Source organism: Sinohyriopsis cumingii, chromosome 1 (assembly GCF_028554795.1).
Source record: "Sinohyriopsis cumingii isolate HCF-2022 chromosome 1, ASM2855479v2, whole genome shotgun sequence".
Taxonomy (NCBI): Eukaryota; Metazoa; Mollusca; class Bivalvia; order Unionida; family Unionidae; genus Sinohyriopsis; species Sinohyriopsis cumingii.
Window position 1 is genome coordinate 74361610 of NC_142961.1, and position 27703 is coordinate 74389312.

Sequence of the window (27703 nt, forward strand, 5' to 3'; positions counted from 1 at the left end):
AAAAAGTAAGAGTAAATGAGATTCATTCATTGGCAATTTATGGTCTTTAAAATTGATTAGTAAGAACATAAAATGGTTAATTTCTAAGCTAACAAACATGAATTTACTGTGTTTATTTTAATAACGTCTACAAAATAGCACTGTTTATGTCTTTACTGGGCATAAAGTATATAATAAATGGCTAATATACTGAATCTCCACTGAAAAATATTTGTGTTAATGTTGTGGCAGGCTGATGAACACTTTATCCAAATGAATATTTTTCAGTACAAATTCAATGCTATCTACGCACCCACCAACCTCACACATATCTACCTACCTACCTACCTACCTACCTATCTATCTATCTGTCTGTCTGTCTGTCCATCCATCCATATTTAAGAAATAACATCAAACACTTACCATGAAGTAGACCATGCAATAAAAAGAAATAGAGGAATGGCCAGATGGAAATGACAACCTGTAAGGTACAAATAATATGCAATATCAGAACAGAATGTGTAAAAAATATATTTTCTTATTCTTTATCATTCAATATTGTTATAACATTTCCTTTCTTGAAATGAGGCTTTAAGAAAATGAGTAATTTAAAGTAAGAAAGATGATTACAATGAAATGAAAATAATAAATAGAATGTATCTTACAAAATATCTGCATTGTATTTTCTTCCAAGTTATTTCTTTATATATATATATATATATATATATATATATATATATATATATATATATATATATGCCTTCTGTTTAAATAATACAAAAAGTTGATGACAAAATAATATAACTTAACTTTGTATCCCCATCTTTTTTAAAATGGATGAAAGAAAGTATGGAAAATGATCTCCACTTTGGAGGTATTCATAACTGTTGTTACCAGCAGCAAAGAGAAAGCTAATAATAATAATAATACTTTCTGTAAGCTAAATATAACCTGTCCTCCACAGGGGTGTTCAGGATGGAGGGTTGTGCCAGTGTGATGACCAACCAATATACAAAAGTCTCATAAAAGTGAGCACATGATCACTGGCAAATAGGTTTTCACCCAACAGTCAATTTCTGCATTTAGGTGGCAGGTTTTAAAGTGACTGATAAACTAGCCATCACTGATGTGTCTGATCTGCATTAGACACAAAGACACAGCGATCCCATTCAAGAGTGCTCTTAAAACTCATTTATATTGACTGCAAGAACAAACTTAAAGACCTAATAATGTTCCCTACCTTAAATATTTACAGCATGTTTTTATGTTTTCTAATTTCATGGTGTTTGTTTTTTGTAGTCATATAATTATATATGTTTCTTATGTTATAGGTGTTGTCTAATGTTGTAAAGTGCTTAGAGCTTCTAAAGATTAGGTGCTATACAAAGTCCTCATTATTATTATTATTATATTGGACCACTTTGTATTGTTCAGGGGGCAGATTTTATGCAAAATTAAACCCCTTGTAATAAGTGCCAGGAAAAACAATGATTTCTAAATATGTAACTGTTGGCTGTGCATTTGTATACTGAAGTCACTTGTATAATGAGTCACTTATATACTGAGTCACTACTGAGATTACCTTACTGCTAGGCACAAGAGCCAATCAGTTGACTATTATGCCATGGATGGGTGTGAGTTTTGCATCAGCATTAATGATAACTTCCACATTGAAAAAAAACATAAAGAAAATGTCTGTATTTGTTCACTTGTAAATTTTATGCTAATGAATTTGCACATTTCTACATTCTGTCTGTGAGGTAATACTGTGTTGGTCTCATAGTTTGTTTCAAGTGTAGCCATTAAGTACATACTTTGCAACACTTGGTGTACATTTACAAATGATGTTTAAGAAAATGTATGTAAAAGGACAGATTAAGCTCAACATGGAAGGAAAGTTTAATACTTGCTCTAATCTTGATAACATTATCATCATTTATGGAATCATTACAGCACAAGAGCAATGGGTCACTCATATCCTGGAATACACAATTTTCTTGATAAATGTAGTGGTTGTTGTTCTGTAAAAATCTGAGTAGAAGTTTAGATAAACAGGCAAATAGTGTTTAATGAAGTAAAATGAGTTATTGCAGAAGAAACTTATTTTGAGACTTAATTAACAAAATTTTACTTTCCTATAAATATTCTTATTGAAACAACACACATTTGGCACAAAGTGACAACACACATCTGGCACAAAGTGACAACACACATTTGGCACAAAGTGGCAACAAACATCTGGAACAAAGTGACAACACACATTTAGCACAAAGTGACAACACACATTTGGCACAACGTGACAGTTCTGGCATGCAAGTGGATTAATCATGTTTAAAAAGAATTATTTTGTGTTCCAGTAGTCATATAAAACAATTTTATAAATGTCACAACCCTAACTTGCACCATGGACAAACTGGATACCATTAGAAGACTTTTGATGAAAACCCCACATTAATGTAACCTTCCATTCAGTAAAATTTGTGAAAAGAGTTACAACACATTCATTGTACCAGCCATATTTTATTTGAGATTAGTAGCTTATTCATTCTGAACCAATTAGATAATGTTAAGTAGTCTTCTGGTGAAAACCCAATGTTGATATAACCAATTAGATAATGTTAAGTAGTCTTCTGGTGAAAACCCAATGTTGATATAACCAATTAAATAATGTTAAGTAGTCTTCTGGTGAAAACCCAATGTTGATATAACCAATTAAATAATGTTAAGTAGTCTTCTGGTGAAAACCCAATCTTGATATAACTAATTAGATAATGTTAAGTAGTCTTCTGGTGAAAACCCAATGTTGATATAACCAATTAAATAATGTTAAGTAGTCTTCTGGTGAAAACCCAATCTTGATATAACTAATTAGATAATGTTAAGTAGTCTTCTGGTGAAAACCCAATGTTGATATAACCAATTAGATAATGTTAAGTAGTCTTCTGGTGAAAACCCAATGTTGATATAACCAATTAAATAATGTTAAGTAGTCTTCTGGTGAAAACCCAATGTTGATATAACCAATTAGATAATGTTAAGTAGTCTTCTGGTGAAAACCCAATGTTGATATAACCAATTAAATAATGTTAAGTAGTCTTCTGGTGAAAACCCAATGTTGATATAACCAATTAGATAATGTTAAGTAGTCTTCTGGTGAAAACACAATGTTGATATAACCAATCAGATAATGTTAAGTAGTCTTCTGGTGAAAACCCAATCTTGATAAGACTTTCAATTAAGGCAGAGTAGCAATATCAAGATTTGCAAAATGACTGCCATAGCGGCAATACTGGGTGTCAGATTGGATCCATTTTCATTTAGAATGAACTAGATATCAGAAGTCTTCTGGTTAAAACCCAATGTTGACAAGACTTTTCATCAAAGAGAAGTAGCAAGAAGATTTTCAAGATGGCCACTGTGGCAAACATAATGGATATCAGATCGGCACAATTTGTATTGAAGACCAAGTAGACATCAGAAGAAGTCTTCTGGTGAACACCTCATGTTGATTATTAATTTCAATAGGAGGGGGAGTGTTGGCAAAACGAAGATTTTCAAGATGGCTTCTGTGGTGGTCATATTCTGTATAAGATTGGCACCACTTTATTTAGGACCAGCTAGACATCAAAAGAAGTCTTTAAGGCAAAACCCCATGTCACTATCCATGAGGAGATGTAAAACAATGAGTTTCAAGATGGCCTGCCATTGTGGCTATAATTTCAGCTGATCAGCGCATTTTCTTTTATGACCAACCGGACATCATAAGAAGCCTATTAGTGGAAATCCCATATTCATGTGACCATGAATCCAAAAGGAGTAGCAGTAACAATATTTTCAAGATGTCTGAATAGCACCATTTTCATTTAGGATGAACTAAACCTTAGGATGAATGTGTTGATGGAAATCCTACAAGCAGGATGAGTAGCAATAACAAACTTTTGCTAACGGTGCAAATACAATGAACATCAAACCAAAGACAACTGGTCATCCCATTAGCTCTCCTGGTCTATAACCAGTAGAGTTAAACACGAACACTAAAACCAAAGTTTTAAATTGGCCCAAGGTGCCTTTGGTCTTGAGGTTTCATTTTACTTCCAAAAGGACTAGTGTTTTAAGCTAACCTAAAACAATATAAAATAAAAAGTCCTTCATGATGAGTATTGAAAGAAAGTATGTGTTTGTGTTCATATTTGTATGTTTCGAGTACCTTGCTTCTTCAATTGCATCTTTATCTATCCCTGTGCAAATATCTTCAGTGATAAATCCAGTTGTACTGGAACAGTTTGGAACAATAGGCTTGCATACTGTCAGAAAATGAGGTCGTAGTCGCCCAACAGAATATTTGGCAATGTCAGTTATAAGCTGGGTGACAGCTACTCCAAAAAAGAAGGTGATGAATAACTTGTACATGAGGGCCAAAAATGTCTTGTTGAAAAGAAAGGAATTAACACTCTTTTTCTCTCTGCCAATCTCAACAATAATCATCTGCAAAGAAAGAGACAATAAATCAAAATGCAAATTTGCAGGTAACTTACTTTCTTTTATTACGTGTTGGGAGAAACAAATTGTTATCAGGATAAATGAAATAGAACATACATCCATAAATGTTACATTTGTCTGAATAAGTGAAAAGTTACTAAGTGACATTATCATGTGCCTAAAACTGTATTATGATATCACAATAATATCACAATATTTACATTAACAATGCATCATTCAATATACAACACACTAAGGACATTTGCCTTGCCAAGGTTACAGGTCATGGAAAATTTCATTGGTTTCTATCCACATGCCATTGCCTGTAAACTATATTATTTGTACCTTACAAATATGTATCAGTTGAAATGTACCTGTGCAGACAGAGCTGATTCTGGTAAACATGCTACTCTCTATTAGTGCTCTGTAGGGCAGTAATAAAAACATTTATGTAGGCTGGGATGGTTGTAATGGAGGCAAATCTCAAATCTGTATTTTTGGCTGATGGTGAATTCAGTGATCATACTTCATAATAGCAACACATGATAACATCAATATATTACCAATGTCATTTGATTTTATTAAGAGTGTCTACCTATTTGATATCAATCTCTGTTGAATTCTAGAATGTATCAGAAATGTCAGACAGTAAATATCATTCTATTACTGCCCTCTATTGAAAGAACCATCTTCCTACAGTGTTCTAGGTGGATATAGTGCCTGACCTGAGCCATCCCCCTACAGTGTTGTTAGGTAGGATATAATCCTTGACCTGAACCGTCCTCCTATTGTGTTGCTGGGTGGAGTATAGCACATTACCTGAACTATCCTCCAACTGTGTTGCTAGGTGAGATATAGTGCCTGAACTCAACTATCCTATTGTGTTGCTATGTAGGATATGGTACCTGCATGAACTATCCTCGTATTGTGTTGCTAGAGAGGATACAGTGCATGACCTGAACTATCCTTCTATAGTGTTGCTTGGTAGGATATTTATAGTACCTGACCTGAACTATCCTCCTATAGTGTTGCTAGGTAGGATATAGTGCCTGACCTGAACTATCCTCCTATAGTGTTGCTAGGTAGGATACAGTGCTTGACCTGAACTATCCCCCTATTGTGTTGCTAGAGAGGATAGAGTGCCTGACCTGAACTATCCTCCTATTGTGTTGCTAGAGAGGATAGAGTGCCTGACCTGAACTATCCTCCTATTGTGTTGCTAAAGAGGATACAGTGCCTGACCTGAACTATCCTCCTATAGTGTTGCTAGGTAGGATACAGTGCATGACCTGAACTATCCTCCCATTGTGTTGCTTGGTAGGATACAGTGCCTGACCTGAACTATCCTCCTATTGTGTTGCTTGGTGGGATATTGTGCCTGACCTGAACTATCCTCCTATAGTGTTACCAGGTAGGATACAGTGCCTGACCTGAACTATCCTCCTATAGTATTGCTAGGTAGGATATAGTGCCTGACCTGAACTATCCTCCTATTGTGTTGCTAGAGAGGATAGAGTGCCTGACCTGAACTATCCTCCTATAGTGTTGCTAGGTAGGATATAGTGCCTGACCTGAACTATCCTCCTATAGTGTTGCTAGGTAGGATATAGTGCCTGACCTGAACTATCCTCCTATTGTGTTGCTAGGTAGGATACAGTGCCTGACCTGAACTATCCTCCTATAGTGTTGCTAGGTAGGATATAGTGCCTGACCTGAACTATCCTTCTATAGTGTTGCTAGGTAGGATATAGTGCCTGACCTGAACTATCCTCTTATTGTGTTGCTAGGTAGGATATAGTGCCTGACCTGAACTATCCTCCTATAGTGTTGCTAGGTAGGATATAGTGCCTGACCTGAACTATCCTCCTATAGTATTGCTAGGTAGGATATAGTGCCTGACCTGAACTATCCTCCTATTGTGTTGCTAGGTAGGATATAGTGCCTGACCTGAACTATCCTCCTATTGTGTTGCTAGGTAGGATATAGTGCCTGACCTGAACTATCCTCCTATAGTGTTGCTAGGTAGGATACAGTGCCTGACCTGAAATATCCTCCAACAGTGTTGCTAGGTAGGATATAGTGCCTGACCTGAACTATCCTCCTATTGTGTTGCTAGAGAGGATAGAGTGCCTGACCTGAACTATCCTTCTATTGTGTTACTAGGTAGGATACAGTGCCTGACCTGAACTATCCTCCTATAGTGTTGCTAGGTAGGATATAGTGCTTGACCTGAACTATCCTTCTATAGTGTTGCTAGGTAGGATACAGTGTCTGACCTGAACTATCCTCCTATTGTGTTGCTAGGTAGGATATAGTGCCTGACCTGAACTATCTTTCTATTGTGTTACACGGTAGGATACAGTACATGATCTGAATGCAAGAACACAGGAGGAGGGCAGTTCCAAAGGGACAGGACAATACAAGATTTAATACATCACAAGGTATCAAGTAATGTCATATAACATTTCCATGTTGCAACAGTGCTCACTAGAACTGGAATAGATACAAGTCCCATAAGCAGGGATGACATCCTGCAGTCAAGGGGATATTTGGGGTATTAAAATAAATTACTTGTCTCTCTGTCCAGATAATTGATGTGTTGAAGGAAAATATCATTTTTACAGGATATCTTATCTAGACAATGAATAACTCTATCATATCAATTGTCAGGATTGTGTAATAATGCACCCAGTGTATTCAATCCTGGTAGATAGACTAGGAAAACTAGATTGCATTGCTTGCCAATAAAGAACACTTACATGAGAAAGCTTCTGTGTCTTCTTTTACAAATAAAGAATCATGCACTTTTGCAATTTAGAGTGAAGTACAGAAGTTTTAAAACTGTAATTGGTTCCTGAGTGGAACACTGAATGATACTTTACTTCTCTAAGTAGAGCAAACAGGAACACTTAATGATACCTTACCCCTCTAAACAGAGCTAGCTGGAACACATTGAATGATACCTTACCCCTCTAAACAGAGCTAGCTAGAACACATTGAATGATACCTTACCCCTCTAAACTGAGCTAGCTGGAACACATTAAATGATACCTTACCCCTCTAAACTGAGCTAGCTAGAACACATTGAATGATACCTTACTCCTCTAAACAGAGCTAGCTGGAACACACTGAATGATACCTTACCCCTCTAAACAGAGCTAGCTAGAACACATTGAATGATACCTTACCCTTCTAAACAGAGCTAGCTGGAACACATTGAATGACATGCCAGTACTTACAGCTAGAGAGGGCAATACTATTCCTACAAAACCAGCAACCCAGGTTGGAACTGTGTTGCTTTTGTAGGGGTGCATCAGACTCTGGTCATCACAGTAAAATCCTCGCTTGTATGCTACAACTACTTTGTACATAATCAAAAGGGGGATTCCAACTGAAATAAGAAATAATAGAATGAGTTATACAATTTGAGGTCAGAGAAAGCACAAATAAGCAAAGTATGCCAAAGAAATAAACAAATTATGCTTAATGAGTGAGCAATGTCAAATTAGTAAGCAAATTATGTCTAATTAGTAAGCAAATTGTGCCTAAATGCATAAGCTAAGAATGTCTGATGGATAAGCAAATTATGCCTAATTAGAAAGCAAAGTCTGCTTAATGAGTAAGCCAAGCATGCCTAAAGAGTATGCAAAGTATGCATGATGAGCAAGCAAAGTCCATATGCCTAATACAGTACTCATTCACTATGACACTTTTTAATAGAGAATTGTCTGATAAAAGAATGCTGGCTAAGAAAAACTGTATTTTACATTCTAGTCTAAATCTGATGTTTTCACAAGTTGTTTAATCTTACTTCATACCCTTCAAAGCAAAGAAAACTCAATTTTAAAGCAAAGAAAACTCAATTTTAAAGCAATCAAAACTCAATTTTAAAGCAAACAAAACTTAATTGTAAATGGAGTTTTGGCATTTTTCTGTGTAATCATAAGACAGTAATACATGTTATGATTTATTACCCACAATATCTATAAGTTTATTCTGATCAACATTATGAATTAGAAACTTAAATGGTCAGTGCCATATGAATCAAGAATAAGCAATGACGATGATAAAAATGACAATGAGGATTTTGAGGACAAGGGGTAGGTAAGGTTGGACCATGAACTTTCTGAAAGTTTCACTCCCAATACATGGAGCCTTTTCAATTTATGCTTCTGTCCCTTAGCTTAGCACTTCTTCAGTGAAAAGAACACAATCAGAATGAAATTATACAAGACTGTGCTCTGAGATTTGTGTATGATTTTAAGAGTAATTACCATGAACTCTTAAAGTATTGGTGCAAACTACAGCCAACAATCCAATATGATCCTTTACTACCATGGCTGCCTGTGAAGAAATTTGATAGTTTTCCCAGAGTATGCATTAAACAAAAAATATCATCCGCAATATCTTCTATACAGCTGTAAAAATGCCCATTTTAGAGATTACTAAGTACAAATAATAATAAATATATTCATTTTGCAGGAAAGAAATCAGTTGAGATTGATAATTTATCTCATGTCCAGGTTTGATTTACTTAAATTGCCCTTAAGTGAAACAATGCGTCACTTTATTAATAAGAAACAAGTAAGTTTTCTGTTTGATCTTAAAATCTTGTACCTTTGTTATGTTAATTTCATTACCCTCATGTTTATTTGTTGGTGCAGTGGTATTTGTCAGAATTTTCATATTTGTCTTATTTCTTTGTTGTTTGATTTGTACATTTATTCATTTCTTTTAATACTTGCCCTCTCATTCTTCCCCTATATATTTTTGTTAATTGTTTTTACATTTCTGTTTGAAATTTATATAAAGGATGACTGTTAAAATCTAAAAGTAAAATTAATTAGATCATTAATAGTGGTTTAAGTAAAATTAATTCAGAAACAAAATAAGTAGTCAGTTAAATCTTAGCACAAATGGTGATAAATTCATGCATCCTTTTTGTGTTTTCTTTTACAAATAAAGAATTTTGGTGAAATGTCTGGTGGTACATATATGGTGACGATGAGACAGGTGTTTAAATATGGAACCCACTTTTCTCACCCATGCGACAGAGAAATCTACCTGTTTTGCTAACATTACTTTTCCTGTCTCAGTCTGGTTATCTCAGACCTGTCATCTCATCATGGTGGCCATGCACTTAAAACTACTTTGAAACAAAACCCTTGATGTCTTCTGCTGTGCCTGATGGATTTTTTTATATATAAAATCCAATAACAATAACAGATATATAACAAAATGAAATTTACTCATAAATCAACTTAAAGCCTCTCCAAATTGATAACACCATACAAAACACACACACACATGAGAACTATTTGATACAGATCCTGAAACACAGGCAATATACACCAATGGCCACACAAAACCTAACTAAGTGCTAATACAAAGCCAACAAAAAGACTGAAATGTATTATGTCAAACTGGTTTCTAATAACTTTGTCGAACACCCACAAATTCCCCAGTCAAATCAAATATAATAATGTAATTGCAAATGAAACTCATGCACTTACCAACCAGTCATTCATTCATTCATCAGTCCACATGCTATTCCACAAAAGATTTCTATATAGCGTATCACTTCACTAGTGATAGCAACATTGCCATATTTCCAGGACAGAAAATATAAATTTCCAAGAAAGTCATGAATTAGAAATTTCCTGAAGTCATTACACACTTTGTTAGAACTGTACTCAGTAGATAAATTGTACTGCACACCATAGAACATTTTCCAAATTTGAACTGATGAAAGTTAAAACTTAACGGTATAAAATATATTTATTATTTATTGTCAATTTCACATGACATCCATTGATTAAATTTGATAAAACAGTAATAATATCAAATGATTTTATGTTTCTATTTTCTCGTGCGTAGAATTTTTGTTCTTAGGGTAAACAGGTCACCCCATTGCCCTCATGAACATATTTGTCTTAATGCATAGTATAAATGAAAGTAGGTGGCTCAAAATACTCATTGCACAATATTTCCAACAAATAACAGTTATAACTTTTTTTCTTTCCTTTTTGAAAAGCAGCATATATAACTAGATTCCACTTAGATAGTTACTCAGATTTTGATAAAAGAATACAAAACCTGATGACCTTTATATAGAGTGAGAAGCAATAATATTACCTGATGAATACTTGGTTTTCAATCTGCTAACTAAACTGCAAGGGTACAGGGTTATTTTATATTAGTTGGAAAAATTGTGTCACAAAAATATTCTACATTGGTGTTTGTACCATGACAAGGAAATCGTAGTTGCAGAGTTACATTATGGTTACATAGTCTTGTGGGGCGACAAATAATATAACCCTTTGTCTGGGATATTCTTGTCTCAGTCCAAATCCCAACATAGATTCTATTAATCTGAAATGATACTATGGGTCAAACCAAACTACACTTTCTTTAATGAACTTAAGTGACATTCACTTTGTTAAAAATAACTTAGGCTTTAGTTCAGCTGACTTTGGCATTCCTTGGCAACCAACACTCAACAGCCAACTAAAATGACAGTCAACCCCATCATTTGATTACAGTTATATAGATGTAATTCAGTAAGTAACAATGCACCAAAGAAAGTATAGTATGATGAAATCAATCAGGCTCTAATCTATGGAACAGTCCAATATGGGCTACCAACAATGTGAGATACTTTGAAACTTTAGCCTCTAGTTCTGAGCACTTTCTGCCAGTTAGATATCACCCCACCGCCATGCATACAGTGTTGGACTAAGGTCTCTATACCTGCCACAACATGACATGTCATGATAAAAACTAGATTTTTTTAAATTCCCAAACTTCTTACATGGTCATGTTTTGAAGAAAATGATTTTCAATAATCTTAGGTGAAAGTAAGAAAGAATTCTTGACTACCTAGATATACGCCTGTAACATGTAATACATTTTAACAGTAAACAATCCTGGCTAGAGATCATGTAAAACTGTCCTTGGGGCAGTTTGTACAGGTAATAGTCATAGAGGCAATCAAAAGGTAGGGTTTTCAGAGATAAACAACCACCATTTCACATATTATTTAAATTGCTGGCAACAGAGTGAAGTCAAGTTAAGTCCTTTGCACACTCTGTGAGCAAGTCTATTAGACAAATTTGTAAAGGTAAAGTCAACAAAGTGGAACAACCTGTCATTTGAAGTTAAGTAAATCAATCATGTCAAATAACAAATGCAAAACATTACCTTGTTTAAGCCACCTTTAGTAAAGATTACTAACCAATTTGAGAACAGTGGCAATGTTTCTTTGAAGTTACACACACACACACACACACACACACACATATATATATATATATATATATATATATATATATATATATATATATATATATATATATATATATATATATACACATACATACATACATATGTATTATAAAATAAACAACACCAACAAGTAGAATGTGTGACCGGTTTCGCTTTAATGCTTCATCAGACTGAATTCAAACTTTAAAAAAAATCTTTAGTTCAGCTGACTCTGGCATTCCCTGGCAACCAACACTCATTAGCCAAATAAAAAGTCAGTCAACCCCATGATTTGATTGTGCAATATCAAATGTTTTTTATTTGATCACATGCAAAAAATGTGGCATCCAATATATTGGGCAAACCAGTCAACAAATATCTAAATGTATGAACCAACATAGATCAGATATAAAAAATTATATCGATCAATCATTTTCATCTCATGTTGCCGCAGCTTATTTTAACAACATTTCCCATACTTTGCAAGATTTCTCCTTCCAACCTATTGTTAAAGCTAATTCTGAGATGGAATGTCTGCTAAAGGAAACATATTGGATGCACCGTCTTAATACGGTATATCCAAAAGGTCTAAATTCAAAAACACTATATGAAATTCATTAATCCTGTTCTTGTTATTTTTTTAAATATGTCCGCTGTTTACAATTAGTTAAGAATATTTTTATATTATTCTACTTTGCAGAATAACTTAATTGGTGAAAGTATAAATTAATATCATAAAAATAAGTTTAATAATTCTTTAAAAATGAAAGTGCATTTCTAAATTAATTGATAGTAAGTATTATGCACACCATAATTTTTTATTATATAAATTGAGTTCTGATGAAATATTGAACATTCATCAATAATACATCAAGATATAATACATGTATATATATTTTTAAAAAAAATAAATTTATTTATTTATTTTCTATCTTTAATAAGTGTGCCTTATACATAACAAAAATATTAATAAAACAGTTTATCTCTATATTTATTCATAAATTATACATGTATATAATAGGCAAAATTTGCAATGTAGTTTTGGGGCCCCGAGTGGCCAAGTGGTCTAAAGCGCTCTCCGTTATGGATCACTGCCATCTCACCTCTGTCTATGTGGGTTCGAGTCTTGGATTCAGCCAATGTGGGTATGTGAGAAAGTTTGCCAGTAGCTTCTTGTGGGTTGGTGGTTCTTTCCAGGGTTTTGCGGGGTTCTTCCTCCACCATCAATACTGGCCGCCATGTATAGCCTATCGTGTGCTGAAAAATGGCGTTAAACCATACAACAACAACAACAAAATAATGTAGTTTTATGAGGTGGGTTTCAGAGAGATCAATATAAACGTTCATCAATTTGGTTGCCATAAAGAATATTTTTGCAAATCATACATTGCATAAATGAACAAATACTAAATATCCATCTGCCAATGTAGCATGACTGTAAGGTACTTCAAAGTAATCCCAAATCATTGTGAATGGAATATTAGAAAAAATCAGTGTGACACCATTTCCAAAGTTAAGGTTGCATGTCCTATCCTTTGAATAGTCACCCTTTGCTATTTACATTTAACCAAGTTCACAACAATATATCAAAACAAGTTTCAAAAAAGGTTGCATTTTATTTTAAGCATTAAATAAACAGATTTTTAAATAAAGAAAGATACTACAGTTTATTATTTTTATAAAACATTTAGAACTTAAATACTAAGAGACATTTTCTTTCTTCAATATTCAGGCATTTCTTTATTAGAGTGAATGAATTTCAAAGGCCTATGGTTATTTTGCTCCATTCAAATTTGAATTTCCAGTAATTTACTCATATGAAACGATACTTCTCATTTGGATGACATCATTTTTGAGGGATCATATGCACACACCTGACCTAGAACCTCAAAACACACTTTTGATTCTCAAAAAGGGCCCCACGGTGTGGGAACATATCAGACATAGGCTCCTACTCCCACCGGCAAAAAATTAAAAAAAACAGTCGCTGAAAGGATATGTTTATTTTTTATGATAAAAATATAGAACACATATTATAAATAAGCTTCTCTAGTCCACTCATCAACTTCAGTTTTACATGTCAATGAAAATCTGTAGTACTATTATAGGTTGAGTCGGGAATCCAGGCACTTTTTCACATCTGGGCATTTTCAGTGCTTGGCATATATTGTCGTATACACATGTACGTGACACGTACAAACCACTGCCACCCTTATCAACCTAAAATATATCACATCTATAACTACATTCAGAATTGGGATTAAAATAACAACAGAAATGCCAAAAATTCTGTGCAAACATAAGAGAAAGTACTTCTTTCAGTAGCACCAATATGAAGGAGGTATTTTCTCTACGTGATGACACTAACTGTATATCAACTGATGTGATTTATTTTATAACTGTAAAACATGTAGCATGCAATATGTTGGACAAACACTTAAGCAAGTTTCTAAAAGAATAAATAATCATAGCTTTCATATAAAAAAAATTATAGAGATCCTCAGTTTTCCTCTAATATTTCAAACACACTTTAACACCAAAAGCAATCTCTACTTGATTTTTCTTTCATGCCAATATATATTGTGCATGGTGACATGAATAGACTCATAACAAAATAAAGTCATATGGACAGCGTTCTTTTGCATAGCAGAGCCCAGCAACATGGAATGAATTGCCCACTGAACTCAGACACAAAGACACAGTGATCACATTCAAGAGTGCTCTCAAAACTCACTTATTTCAACTGCAAGAACAAACTTAAAGACCTAATAATGGTTCCTACCTTAAATATTCTCAGCATGTTTTTTTTTCTTCTATGTTTGCTAATTTCATGGTGTTTGTTTTTGTAATCATATCATTATATGGTTTTTTTTATCTTATAGGTGTTGTCTAATGTTGTAAAGCACTTAGAGCTTCTAAAGATTAGGCGCTATACAGAGTCCTCATTATAATTATTATTATTATTATAAAAGAAACTTATTCGATTCATAAATTGTTGTTGTTGTTGTTTAACGCCATTTTTCAGCACACGATAGGCTATACATGGCAGCCAGTATTAACGGTGGAGGAAGAACCTGGGAAATCCCCAGAAAGAACCACCGACCCTCGAGAAGCTACTGGCAAGCTTTCTCACATACCCACACTGGCCGAATCCGAGACTCGAACCCACACAGACAGAGGTGAGATGGCAGTGATCCGTAACGGAGAGCGCTTTAGACCACTTGGCCACTCGATTCATAAATATGATACTTCTTATCTTAATGGCCTTAATGCCAATGCACTATATAAAATTGTATAATTTTTTACATTTATATATTGTATATCTTTTATAACAATATAATTACATGTATGACTGTCTCCATTTTATTTTATTATTTTATAACAATATTTGACAGACACACATTCGTGGTTTTATATCCTGCTTGTAGTAAAGACTATGCAGCACTTCTGAGCAAAAAACAGAAATAATAAACAAAATATAGGTAAATTAAATCGGTTTGCAATATCGAACATAACTAACGCTACCGTACTGTTGTTACTAAGCAATTGTTTTCACCTCCGCAGTATGGCGGAAAGTAGGTGGCTAAGCTTGTGACGTCATGCCGACCCAACCCGTTCTTCGTGGACAGGACACTCTCTTTACTAGTTCTATACTGTAATACATCTACCCTGATAATGATGGTGTTAGTTAGGTAGAGGGTTTCTAATCCACGTCACAGTTTAGCTACAGACACTCTCTAACATCAAGGTTCTGTGTATCCAAACTTTGAACACCAATCTTCCCCACTATTAACACCGAGTCTAGTCCTACAATGTAACTTATTGTAAGACGCCTTCCTAGTACTAATATCAGTACCTCTACTCCTACCTTAACCACTAGAAATCAAGCTGAGGCTACGACATCGTAGCTAGACGCTTTCCATGATATTTCAGTGTTTTAGGCAACCTAAAAACTCATGTCTAACCCACTTTGTGACTAAGAACCATATATAATTAACTTCTTGTACGGCTTTAGCTTATCACAATCATTTTTTTTTTCTTTCTCGTAAATTATAATCATACCTAATGCCATGCAAAACAGGTCAACAGAACCTCTAAGTAGTATTGCTCTTTTCGTCATGATGAAGTTTACGCTGTGTTGAACCAGGAAACCAGGAATTTAACATATAATTCAGAGTGACTTCCCCCTTAATTTTTTTTAACCGCTGAAAATAGGTTGGTTCTCGGACTATTTAGCTTTACCACATAGTTAAGGAAAGAACTTTGGAGGACCAGTTTATGCCAGACCTCTGCGCTGTAAATGCCCTATATTATGGCATCTGCTGACGATTGTACATTTTGCAAAATATCAACCGGAAAAGATGAAGAGACTGAAATAATTTTTAAGGTAAGCTGTAACATGAACACAAATGTTTATATTTTCTGTCCAGAAGTCATAGATGTTGTTCGTCTGTATCAGAGAACTGGGCGAATCCCAGCAATTCCGGTTTTGTAATTTGGAACATGATGTCATACACCGAGCTTTAAATAGATAGGGAAAAGCCCAACAACAGAAAACAACATAGGTGTCAGGGTCCCGTTTCGTAAATCGGCCCGTGGCAAATTTCTTAACTCAGGGTTATGTTGTGATTTTGTCTCCAGCTATTATTGTTTACTATTTAAAGATGTGGATATATTTGTGAACTACGTGTTTTGGGCTTGTGTTGTTCTTGAAATTGATGTCAGGCATGTACACCTTCCATAGTAGCTATGATGTCGTAGCCTCAACTTGGTTTGTTGTGATTGTCCACGAGGTACGAGTAGGGGTACTAATATTAGTACTACTTCCGTAGTTACTCTGCAGTATGTTGATAGTAAAATACCAATACTCGGCTAGGAAGTAGAGCTACCCTCCAATAACAGTAAACACACGGGTTTGGGGCAAGTAGAATATCTCAAAAACGGCTTGGATGATAACTGTTTTAAATTGCATCAGCCTGCTTAGTGCACACTATTTTGCAGAATTGTCATCCACGAAAAGGGCTTGTGTTGGCAAAAATTACCTATCGGACATGAACATTACGGATATAAATTTGGGATTGGGGTGCATAAACTTCTGCTATGAACTGCCATGGACTTCTCTCGTCAAGTGGATAATATTCTTATGTTTTGTTTTAATATACGTATTTTAAAAAATGGACATTTTTGACCTCACTTGTGTACTTAATTTTGTATGATTTTTTATACTAGGTCGCTTATTGCGGTATTTGTACATAGAAACTGGCCCCTGCCCCTACAGTAACAGTCGTCCATTTTGAATTTAGTTTCAAAAGAAAAGAAAAATTTCACTAATTTCAAAATTTAAATAACTTTGTGGAAAACAAATCTTTTCACGAGAACAAAGCACCATTTTCACATCAGTTTTTTTAAAAAAAAAAAAGTAGACTGGTCCCGTGTTCTACTTTAGCTTAATAACATGTTACGGTATGGAAGGGTGGGGAACGAAGGTAATTTTAAATATACGGAAATTACAATCTGATTAAAATCAGATCTCCACTGTCCTACGTAGATTGACAAAAGTTATGAACTTAAAAGTTTCCAATATAATTTATATCTCATGGTAAGCCTGTAGAAACATCATGATATTAATTATTCACTAACTTATAATCTAGGGTAAATGGCACTAATAACTATAAAAGAAAGCACTTAGAACCACAAAAAAGCATTACGCCACTTTTCCCGATCCGTGGGTAGTTGCTGTCGACAGGTGTGACTGTATTTAAATGGTTCTTGGCTTTCATACTAAATTCAAACGAGCCATTTTCAATAATTTTATAGTTTTGTTCGAGAAGGATAATGTTACTAATATATTACGTAGAATCTTATACTGAAATTTCCTTAGTTTGATATCATCAATTTCCTTTGATAGCGAAACAAATTTTAATCTCTTGATGTGTTTATCTGTTATCATTGTCCCATGTTGAACAGTACATTTTTTTGTTTCAGTTAATGTACAATAAAATGTTCATCATCTCCTTTTATATTTGAAAATTTTAAGAACGTATATCTCTAACAAACTGCATTGGAAACAATACTTTTATTTCTTCTTGTATTCTGTTGAACATACTTAACCATTCTGTATACATTCTGGCGTTCAGTGCTTCGTAATAAAAAGGTTACTGCTATCCCAAAAGTGTCTCCCAAATGTTTTGGGCCATAACTGTTGCAAACACATTTATCAGTTATATTATGACTTCCGGCATTTTTCCAATTTAAAAAAAAATGTGTACATCGATTTAATATTTTGTACTGTACCACATAAATGAAAATAGCACAACCTGCAATTGTTCAGTCTTTTCTTTTTAATATTGAGATAAATTTTTATTTTACCCAATTGTTTTTAACTTCTCGCGTATTAATCTAATATTTTTCTAATGTTATTTGGTCTCAGTCTGATTTAACATTTTCGCAAAGTCTAATATTTGATTTTAATGATGATCAATTAATATAGCTCATCAATTTTTTTTGTCGTTAACCTCGAAATTTATAGAATTTATCTTCATGTTTCTAATGTATATTGAACGAGACCCCCACCCAACTATTTTCCTTGTTATCTGCGTATTGACTGGCCTTGAATTCTTTATAGTTGACAGTAATACCGTCTATACTTATGTAGTGTGTTATTTTTAATCATTTCCAAACATTTCTATGCAAAGACTAAAAGTGTATGGCTAGATCAATTCTTTTTGCATCAAGTCAGTTAAGTTTATTTGTTGTTTTTGTGGCTTTTAAAGTCACTTTTAACAGTGATGGTTATATCATTTTGAGGAAGTGGGAGCTAGTTGCCTTTATAAAGACGCACCAAGGGGGCTGACCCGAGCTGGCACTCTACCAAGTGATTTAGTGCACTTCTCTTCATTAGGTGGAAGAAATCAGACACAAATCCATTTTGCGTAATGCATGATTTGTCATCATCATAAAACCGTTGCATCCATTTACTATTTGATTAATCAAAATAAAATAACGAAGTGTTTTGATAATAAAGGCACAAGAAATAGTATAGATAACATTTTGCAAAATCATTGGAATATCAATCTAGGTGTAGTTAACTTATTTGTTTCTTAAAGAAGGTGACAGATGATTTACATATATTCTCCAATAGATCTGCCTGATATGAACCTTTTTGGTCTTCATTAATTAAGACATCTAGTATTATTTGAATCCAATTAGCAATGTAGGGAGATGTCATCTTACACCTAACATTTAGCATGCAATTAGTGAACTTAATAATTTTGTTTCTAAAAAGAGTTGTCAATTTACATTCAATTTTAGATCTCATGTATTTATATTTTGAAAATGTTTTTGTTTGTTCCAGTTGTATTTTAAATTCGGGAAAAGTATTTGTAATTAATATGTTCTTTATCTCATAACAATGAATTATTGAAATTCACATTATCCTCTTCTCTCATTTTTACTAAGTTTTAGGTTTACACTGCTATGTTGATTATATATCTAACCAGGCAGTATGGTTGTTTCATTTTTCGTGTTTAACACGCCTCTCGAAATCAAGTCTAGCCTATTGTTTCATATTTTTCCTACAGCATGCGTATTGCTATATATCTTGGTGTAAAATTCGCCACTCGTGTTTGAGATTTGTTGTTTATGTATGCAAGACTTTGTTTCTTGCATTAAGATTATTAAGGTGTATATGATTTTCTTATTCAGGATGCAGTATCAAATTACAATCCCCACTGATAAAAAAACATTCATTTTTGAAGTAATATACCTGTATACTTCTTACATTTTTTTGTTTGCCCAGAATTCTTAACCTTTGAGTAACTAAAAAATAATTCACACCAGTGTCCCTTTTAACGTTATTTATCCTAAATTCAAAATGACTATTAAAATGATAACCTTACTTACCTTCAGTTCCAAAATTAATATTAAAATGATAACGTGATTTCTTTTAAATTCAAAACAACCATAACAATGATAATTTGATTTACCTTCAATTGTAAAATTACTATTAAATTGATAACGTGATTTGTCTTAAATTCAGAGCAACCTTTAAATGATGACATGACTTATCTTGAGTTCAAAATAATTATTAAAACGATGACGTGATTTATCTTCATTTTTAAAATTACTATTAAAACAATAACGTGATTTATCTTAAATTCAAAATGAATATTAAAATGATAACGTGTTCTACCTTGAATTCCAAAACTACTGTTAAAATGATAGCGTGATTTACCTTCAGCTCAAAATGGCTATTCAATTGATAACGTGATTTACCATCTTTTCCAGAATTACTATTAAAATGATAACGTGGTTTATGTTTAACTTAACATAACTATTAAAATGATTACGTGATTTACCTTCAATTCCATAATTATTATTAAAATGATAATGTGAGTTACCTTCCATACCAGAATTACTGTTAAAATGATAACATGAGTTACCTTCCATTCCAGAATTACTATTAAAATGATAACATTAGTTACCTTCCATTCTAGAATTACTATTAAAATGATAACGTGATTTATGTTTAACTTAGCATAACTATTAAAATGATTACGTGATTTACCTTCCATTCCAGAATTACTATTAAAATGATTACGTGATTTACCTTCCATTCCAGAATTACTATTAAAATGATAACATGATTTACCTTCAATTCCAGAATTACTGTTAAAATGATAACATGATTTACCTTCAATTGCAGAATTACTATTAAAATGATTACGTGATTTACCTTCAATTCCAGAATTACTATTAAAATGATTACGTGATTTTTCTTTAACTTAGCATAACTATTAAAATGATCACGTGATTTACCTTCAATTGCAGAATTACTATTAAAATGTTTACATGATTTATCTTTAACTTAGCATAACTATTAAAATGATTACGTGATTTACCTTCAATTGCAGAATTACTATTGGAATGATTACGTCATTTACCTTCAATTCCAAAACTACTATCAAAATAATAACGTGTATTAAATTCAGTTCCAGAATTACTATTTAAACGATTATGTGATTTACCTTCAATTTTAGAATCAGTATTAAAATGATAACGTGATTACCTTCAATTCCAGAATTGCTGTTAAAATGATAACGTGATTTATCTTTTATTCATAATAACAATTAAAATTATAATGTCATTTGTCTTAAAATCGAAATGTCTACTAAATTGATTAAGTGATTTATCTCAGATTCGAAATGGCTATTAATGATTACATGATTTATCTTCCATTCAAAATGACTATTAAAATGATAATGTCGTTTATCTTAAATTCATAATGGCTATTAAAATGATAACGTCATTTACTTTAAACACAAAATGAATGTTAATGATGACATGATTTGTCTCAAATTTATAGTGATTATTAAAATGATAACGTGATTTATGTTAAATTCGTAGTGAATATTAAAATGATAATGTAATTTATCTCAAATTCATAGCGATTACTAAAACGATAACGTGATTTATCTTATATTGAAAACAGCTATTAATTAATACTCCTGTAATATTATTTCTGTAGGAAAAAAAATGACCTCTTGTTCCCATTCTGCCTCTACGCACAAATCTGTAAAAACTAAAAATTACTTCGTGTCCCCCCCCCCCATTCTCTACGTACATAAGAATCCACAAAAATTGAAGATCACTTTTTGTCCCCGTTTTGCCCGCAAATAAGATTCTAAATCTAAATTGATATGCATATCTTGTAAACACAAATATATGGTTTCTTTATAAAGCATTGCTTTTTAATGTTTTTATAACCTATCACGGGGGCAGACATTTCATCAGTCAAGAACGCCTAATTTTCTGAAAGAAACTTTATATTAGCAATCAGTTCCAGTCTCCTAATAGCTTAACAGGCGAGACATGTACTTGCTGATTACATTCTGTTTGTAGGTTTTGTATGTACCATAGGATTTTCATCAAATTGAATTTTAATTGAACAGAAAAAATACTTGCCAATATAGTTCTTAGGTTAGTACAAAAGAGCAACGAAACTGGACCAGAAGTTTATATAACTTATGTAATGTTATCCATACGCAGCGATGAAGAAGAAGTGTTGAGCCTTGTTTTGCATTGGTATTTTACGACAGTGCAAACCAGGTAGATTGTTTAGTGCCGAGGCACTGAAAGTAAAGTGCCTTGCCCAAAGACGCACCTCACTAGCCGGCCCAAGCAGATCAATAGTAGGATTCGAACCCGTACCTTTTGATTTCGGCAGTTGTTATGTATATTTGACTAAATTTATATTTGATTTAATTTAATTGTTTGTAAGTTTTAAAATCTTTTTATTTTTAATTTCATTACGTATCAGAGTAATGTAAGTTTGTTTACTAGGAATTTGGTATTTTCCAGAAATTAGTTTGACCTGACTGTTAGTTGTAAACACCTAAATTGTATCTTATGCTGACCTAGTTCCTGACTTTGATTGAGAATCAAGTAAACAACTTCTTTTTTTAAATCCATGCGTAATGTGTGAATGATAGTAGTGAAATCGAGGCTGACTGGGACGACGTGCCTTCAGACGCAAATACGTCTATGCTTTTCTCAAAATTCTGGAGAGTTGACCCTCATCCGGGAATCTGTTTTGCGTCTCAAGTTACTGTATAACCTTTGTCTATAGAGTAAATTATTCAGTCGGGCTTCTAAACACTGGGACGTAAAGGTGTTCCTTTTGTTATGATCAGTTTGGAGTTATATTTTAATTTTGTATTTAGATTATATGGATTCTAAAAAATTAATTCTTTTTCTCCTGGAAATATTTGCGTGCCTATACAGAATTCTTGGACAAAGACTTTTCTTTAAATTTTATTCGGAAATTCAAACACCGGAATATTGTCTGTGGAATAACAAAGAACTGTAGACGCTACAGCACCATACTGACTACAGAATATGTCATTGCCTTCCATTTTAGATTTTTCGTCAGGACTCGAACTTGAATTCATTGGAACATTTCATTACTAGGACTTATAAAATTTAATTCGTGGATTATTCTTGGATTATGTTTTGGATTTGATTCTTAAAACTGTAAGGTTTTTTTGTTTTTTTGTTTCATTTTTACAGTGTTTTTCCAGGGAAATAACTTATTTGTTAAATTTGTCAAAGCTTGTTGTTTTCACTCTTTCGTTTGTTACTGTTTATTAGAGCTTCAACATGTAACATAAGAATGCTAAACGCTGAGTAAATGTTGTTCCTGCCTCACATAGTCGCCTCTTACGGCATGCAGGACGGCGCATCAGACCATAGTTGGTAATTAAGATAATAATAAAAAAAGTTTTGAATTTTATTACTGAAATCTGTACGAACAAGAGTTATGTGAGTTATTGGAATATAGTCCATGCAGTAGCTGCGTCTTATCCATTTTGAGCAGGTCATGAAACATGATGTAAAGAAGAAAAAAATAGCACAAGAGAGTTTCTGAGAAAAGCTAATTTTGACATTTTGCCACCAAACACCGACTTCTTTACCAGTAATGAATATTGCAGGATATTTCACATAAATACATTAATGTCATCTTATATAATAATTTATATTTTCTAGAAATTGTAGTAGCTTATATGGAAGAGCGTCGGACATATCGAGCGTGTGATTTATAAGAGTTTTTTTTTATTAGCAATATGTCACCATTTTCAGTTTTAGATAGTTTTTCTATCTTTGACACAATAGACTTGAGGCTGGCAGTTGGTCTGGTAGAATAAAATAGTTCAGTAATGTACACCTTTCTTTTCATTCATCAAGATGAATGACATTTCATTTGAAGATATATGATATTTAATAACACTGAGATTTATTTCGCTCTATGTATTGCTTCCAGAAAATAATATCTCTTACTGTCTCTTTTTAGTCGCTTCTATTTTTCTTTTTGTAACTGTGCTTAATGATTCATTTACATTTTTTTTTTCATGGTTTTGGTCAATTTTATTTTTTGCTCTAATTCATCATCGAAAATCTATTCATCATTGAATCTGTTTCAACTAGCACTTCACATCTGTGATAATAAAACAAAGCTTGGTACGCTATTACAAGATATGTTTTGACTGAGTTCTGGGTGTAGCAATTACATATCGTGCCGACTTCGTTTTAGTCATTCTTTTAGCAAATGAGAATGATGTGAATATTTTACAGTATCACTCATATAATGAGCATAGTATGGCTGTTATTCCAATTTTGACGTTTAAAGCGACAAATATATATATATATATATATATATATATATATATATATATATATATATATATATATATATATATAATTTCCTTTTTGTCTCATTGACTTCTGTCACATCAAATATTGATAATAAATATGGTTGGCAATGAAAATTGAAATGTGCAGACGTTCAAAATGGCTGACACAGCGGCCATCTTAGAACTGATGTTATTGATACATCTCCAAAATGGATGGTCTTATCAACGTAAGGCTTTTATTGGAGGACATCTTGTGATGTCTAGTTGTTCCTAAATGGAAATAGTGTCGCTCAGACAGTCAATATGGTCGATACTCCAGCCTATTTGAAAATCATGTTGTTGCTTCTTTTGGACTGAAAGTCACATCAGCATGGGGTTTTCACTAGAAAACTTCTTAAGACATCTGGTTGGTCCTAAATGAAATGGTGTCGAAAATGTTGTCATTGTTACTCCGTCTAAACGGAGAGTCCTGTCAGTATGGGTGTTTCCACCAGAAGGCGTCATATCATGTTTGGTTAATCTTAAATGAACAATGGCGTCGTTCGGATATCCAATACATAGCCTCCACAGTGACTGTCTTGAAAATCTTATCGATGGTCATATCTACATTCTGTTTACACCAAAGGACTTCCTGTGATATCCAAGTTAAACTTAAATGAAAGTGGCACCCAGCTGACATTCAGTATGGCCACCAAGATTGCTAGCTTGCAAATATCGGATATAGTTTCAACACTCACTTGAGAGATCAAAGGGTCTTATCCGGATATCCTGTGTATATTGTTGTATCCAGTGGAGCATCATTACATATATATTTCATTCTTATTTGGTTATATTTGCTGATTGCTTGTCTTTAGTTAGTTGCACAGAAAACACACCACCTCTTCGTTGCATTTTTTTTTTTCAGGAACAGCCGACTTTTTTATTTTTAACATTTTGTCGAACAAGTTTAAAGAGTTTTTGTATGAAACTCCCTCACGATTTTATAGTAAGTAATTCTAGGCACCGTGCTTTTTAACAAGCTCGCTCCATTTTCCAGTCCTTCTCAAAGAAAACTCACTCTCAGTGGTGGTTTACGCCTTTTGTCATGTCTGTACAGTATGTTTTATGGAGGTAGAATCCGGGAAGAACCACCAACCCAAAGGAAGCTACTGGCAGGGTTCCTCACGTACATGTTGGCCGAGCCCACACGACAGAGGTGAGACGTCAGTGATCTGAAAAGGCGAGCGCCTTAGACCACTTGGCCACCCGGGGTGCTAAATAAATGGTTTTGTTTCTTTTCGTTATGTTTCCGTTTTTATCTTTTCTTGTGTGAACAATTTCCTTAGTCTCAGTTGAACGAGTATTAAATCAGTTGTAGATCAGAAGAGCTGGTATAGTTTTTCGTCTGTCTGTCTGTCCGTCCATGTACACACTTTCATTATTATCACTCCTCTTAAGCTACTTGGAGGATTGCAATGAAATTTTACATAAACTCATCCCATAGTCTGGTAGGTCCTAGATGAAAATGTTACTGCTCGCACATCCAGTATGGCTGCCACAATTTTTTTTTTATCGCTGCTCCACCTGAATGGATGATTATCTCAAGATGGAATTTTCATGAAAAGATTTATTATGATGGTCCTAAAGAAAATTGTCCCACTTAGACATTCAATATGGCCACAGCGGTAACTATCGTGAAACTCTATCGCTAGTTCATCTGAAGGGATGTTCAGATCAACATATGGTTTTCACTAAAGAATTATGTTTAGCTCCTTCTAAGCGAAAATGGTTCCGATCTGAAATTCACTATGACCACCACAGAAGCCATCCTGAAAATCATACTCCTTCTGAACGTAAAATCGCATGGACATAAGGTATTCACCAGAAGACTTGTTATGATATCTCAATTTTCCTAAATAAATTTGGTGCCTATCCGGTGTCAGTTATTGCCGCCATAGGTGCCATCTTGAAATTAGTATCATCACTTTTTCTTCTGAACAAAAAATCAAATTGAAATTGGTTTTACACCAGAAGAAATCATATGATGCTTACTCGGTCCTAAATTAAAATGGTGCTGCTCTCATAACCAATATGATACACTCCTGCCATCTTGAGAATCTTGTTGTCGCTACGTCTCCTTAATGGATGGTCGTATATATAAGTTGTGATTACTGAAAAACTTATGTCTAGTTGGTCCTTAGTGAAAATGGCGCCGCTCAGACATCCAGTATCGCTACCACATTGGTCATGTTGAGAATCTTGTTATCATTACTTTTTCTCAATATGCAAACGAAATCCCGCTGAATGGAATACTGTCATCTCATTGGTTAAAAGAAAATGATGTCATGCATTTATTTATAACTTATTTTCAGTTGGCCGATGAGAAGGCAGTATTTCAGTCAGTGCATTGCTCTTGCATATTAAGCGTGCGCAGTCATAACCATGTCGAGAAATAACGTGGGAAAATGATGTGGCATTCCTTAAAGGTTGGATAGTAAACCAAATTTTGGATAGGCATACGAAGTCGAATACTTGAGCTAAACATCCGTATCAGATTTATTACGCTACGCGAAACGTGGCTTGAAATATCAGCGTTGATTCTTAAATAGGTCGCGCGAGAAAGTAGAGAACAGTCCTCCCTTGTCTTATTTTATACTAATATATGACTGACAGTTAAACTGTAAGCAACGATATGAGCTCCTGTGGTTGTAACATTGAAATTGAAGGAGTGTGTAGCGAAGCTGTGAGATACATAACAAGAGAGCGGTGAGCACCAAAGCAATGAAGTAGTGAATGATACAAATAAACATGCAATTTAATATAGATATGTAAGTGGGTCAGGACTTTCATTGTTCATACTGCTGTTAACACTGTGATTCAAAGCGATTTCACATAACAATAAAGCCTGTATTAAAAGACTACTGGTATGAAAGATCATCTGTCTTTGGAGACCAGATTCTTAATGCACAGATGTATTGTTTATATAGTGTTAATACCGGTCTTAATGAGAGACTATGAACTTTCGGCAGAAGAGGTGGTCATTCAAGACAGGTTCTAGAGTATCACCAAATGAAGAAAATGATTAAACCTTCTTAAAATTATGCCTTATACAAATATGTTTCTCATGCTTATATTTCTTGTCAGGGGATGTTATGTAATGTATTGCTTCCAATATACTTTTCAGCAAAGAAGCTTGCAGGGTTCTTTTGACATAGCTCAGCACATACTATAATTTTTAAATCCCGTATTTTACCCCAGATCACAATGCGCCCAAAACATGTTTGACTAGGTTTTTCTGTCTTTTTTAAATTGAATTTTAATAATTTCACATAAAACATTTCAGTGAGCAAATTTATTCAAATTACTATGGCAGCTGGCAACATTTGTATCTGATCTATACTGACTGTACACTAATATTGCAGATCACACACAAGGACACCCACCCACTCAAGACTTTGGTGACTGAATGTACACTGTAGATCACACGCACACACACACACACACACACACACACACACACACAAGACTTTAGATGACTCTATAAAATTAAGACCTTAAGTCAATGAATTTTTCAGCGCGATGGATTCACGGCCTTCCGGGACATCAAACCAGCAGCACGACACCATTATTTGATCATTCCAGATGAACACATTCCGGATCCGAAGCATTTAGATGGCAACCATGTGGAGTTAGGTGAGAGAAAACTGTCATGGTTGTTGGGCAACATGTGTTTCATAATTATGTTTGACCAATACTTTTTAATAAGATACAGATTAGTTAGTCACTAATCTGTTTCAGACATCACAAATTTCTAT

At 33.7% G+C, this 27703-nt stretch overlaps 2 protein-coding genes across 4 annotated transcripts in view; one reads left to right on the forward strand and one right to left on the reverse strand.

Moving 5' to 3' along the window:
* Nucleotides 1–15916, reverse strand: part of LOC149807128 (phospholipid phosphatase 1-like) — a 47457-nt gene extending 31541 nt beyond the window's left edge. Inside the window, exons 1-4 of one of the 2 annotated variants that reach the window (XM_089962479.1) lie at nucleotides 15784–15916; nucleotides 7698–7849; nucleotides 4187–4464; nucleotides 403–460 (exon numbers count right to left, since the gene is read on the reverse strand). In XM_089962479.1, the coding sequence (XP_089818605.1) occupies nucleotides 403–460; nucleotides 4187–4464; nucleotides 7698–7849; nucleotides 15784–15841 (546 nt within the window). In that variant the 5' untranslated portion in view covers nucleotides 15842–15916. The remainder of the gene's footprint in view (nucleotides 1–402; nucleotides 461–4186; nucleotides 4465–7697; nucleotides 7850–15783) is intronic. The other variant, XM_089962472.1, reaches the window with a different exon arrangement.
* Nucleotides 15917–15952: 36 nt separating this feature from the next.
* LOC149807129 (adenosine 5'-monophosphoramidase HINT3-like) overlaps nucleotides 15953–27703 on the forward strand; it is a 60592-nt gene continuing 48841 nt past the window's right edge. For both annotated transcript variants that reach the window (XM_089962490.1, XM_089962500.1), the window contains exons 1-2: nucleotides 15953–16108; nucleotides 27464–27581. In XM_089962490.1, coding sequence (XP_089818616.1) covers nucleotides 16022–16108; nucleotides 27464–27581 — 205 coding nt within the window. In that variant the 5' untranslated portion in view covers nucleotides 15953–16021. The remainder of the gene's footprint in view (nucleotides 16109–27463; nucleotides 27582–27703) is intronic.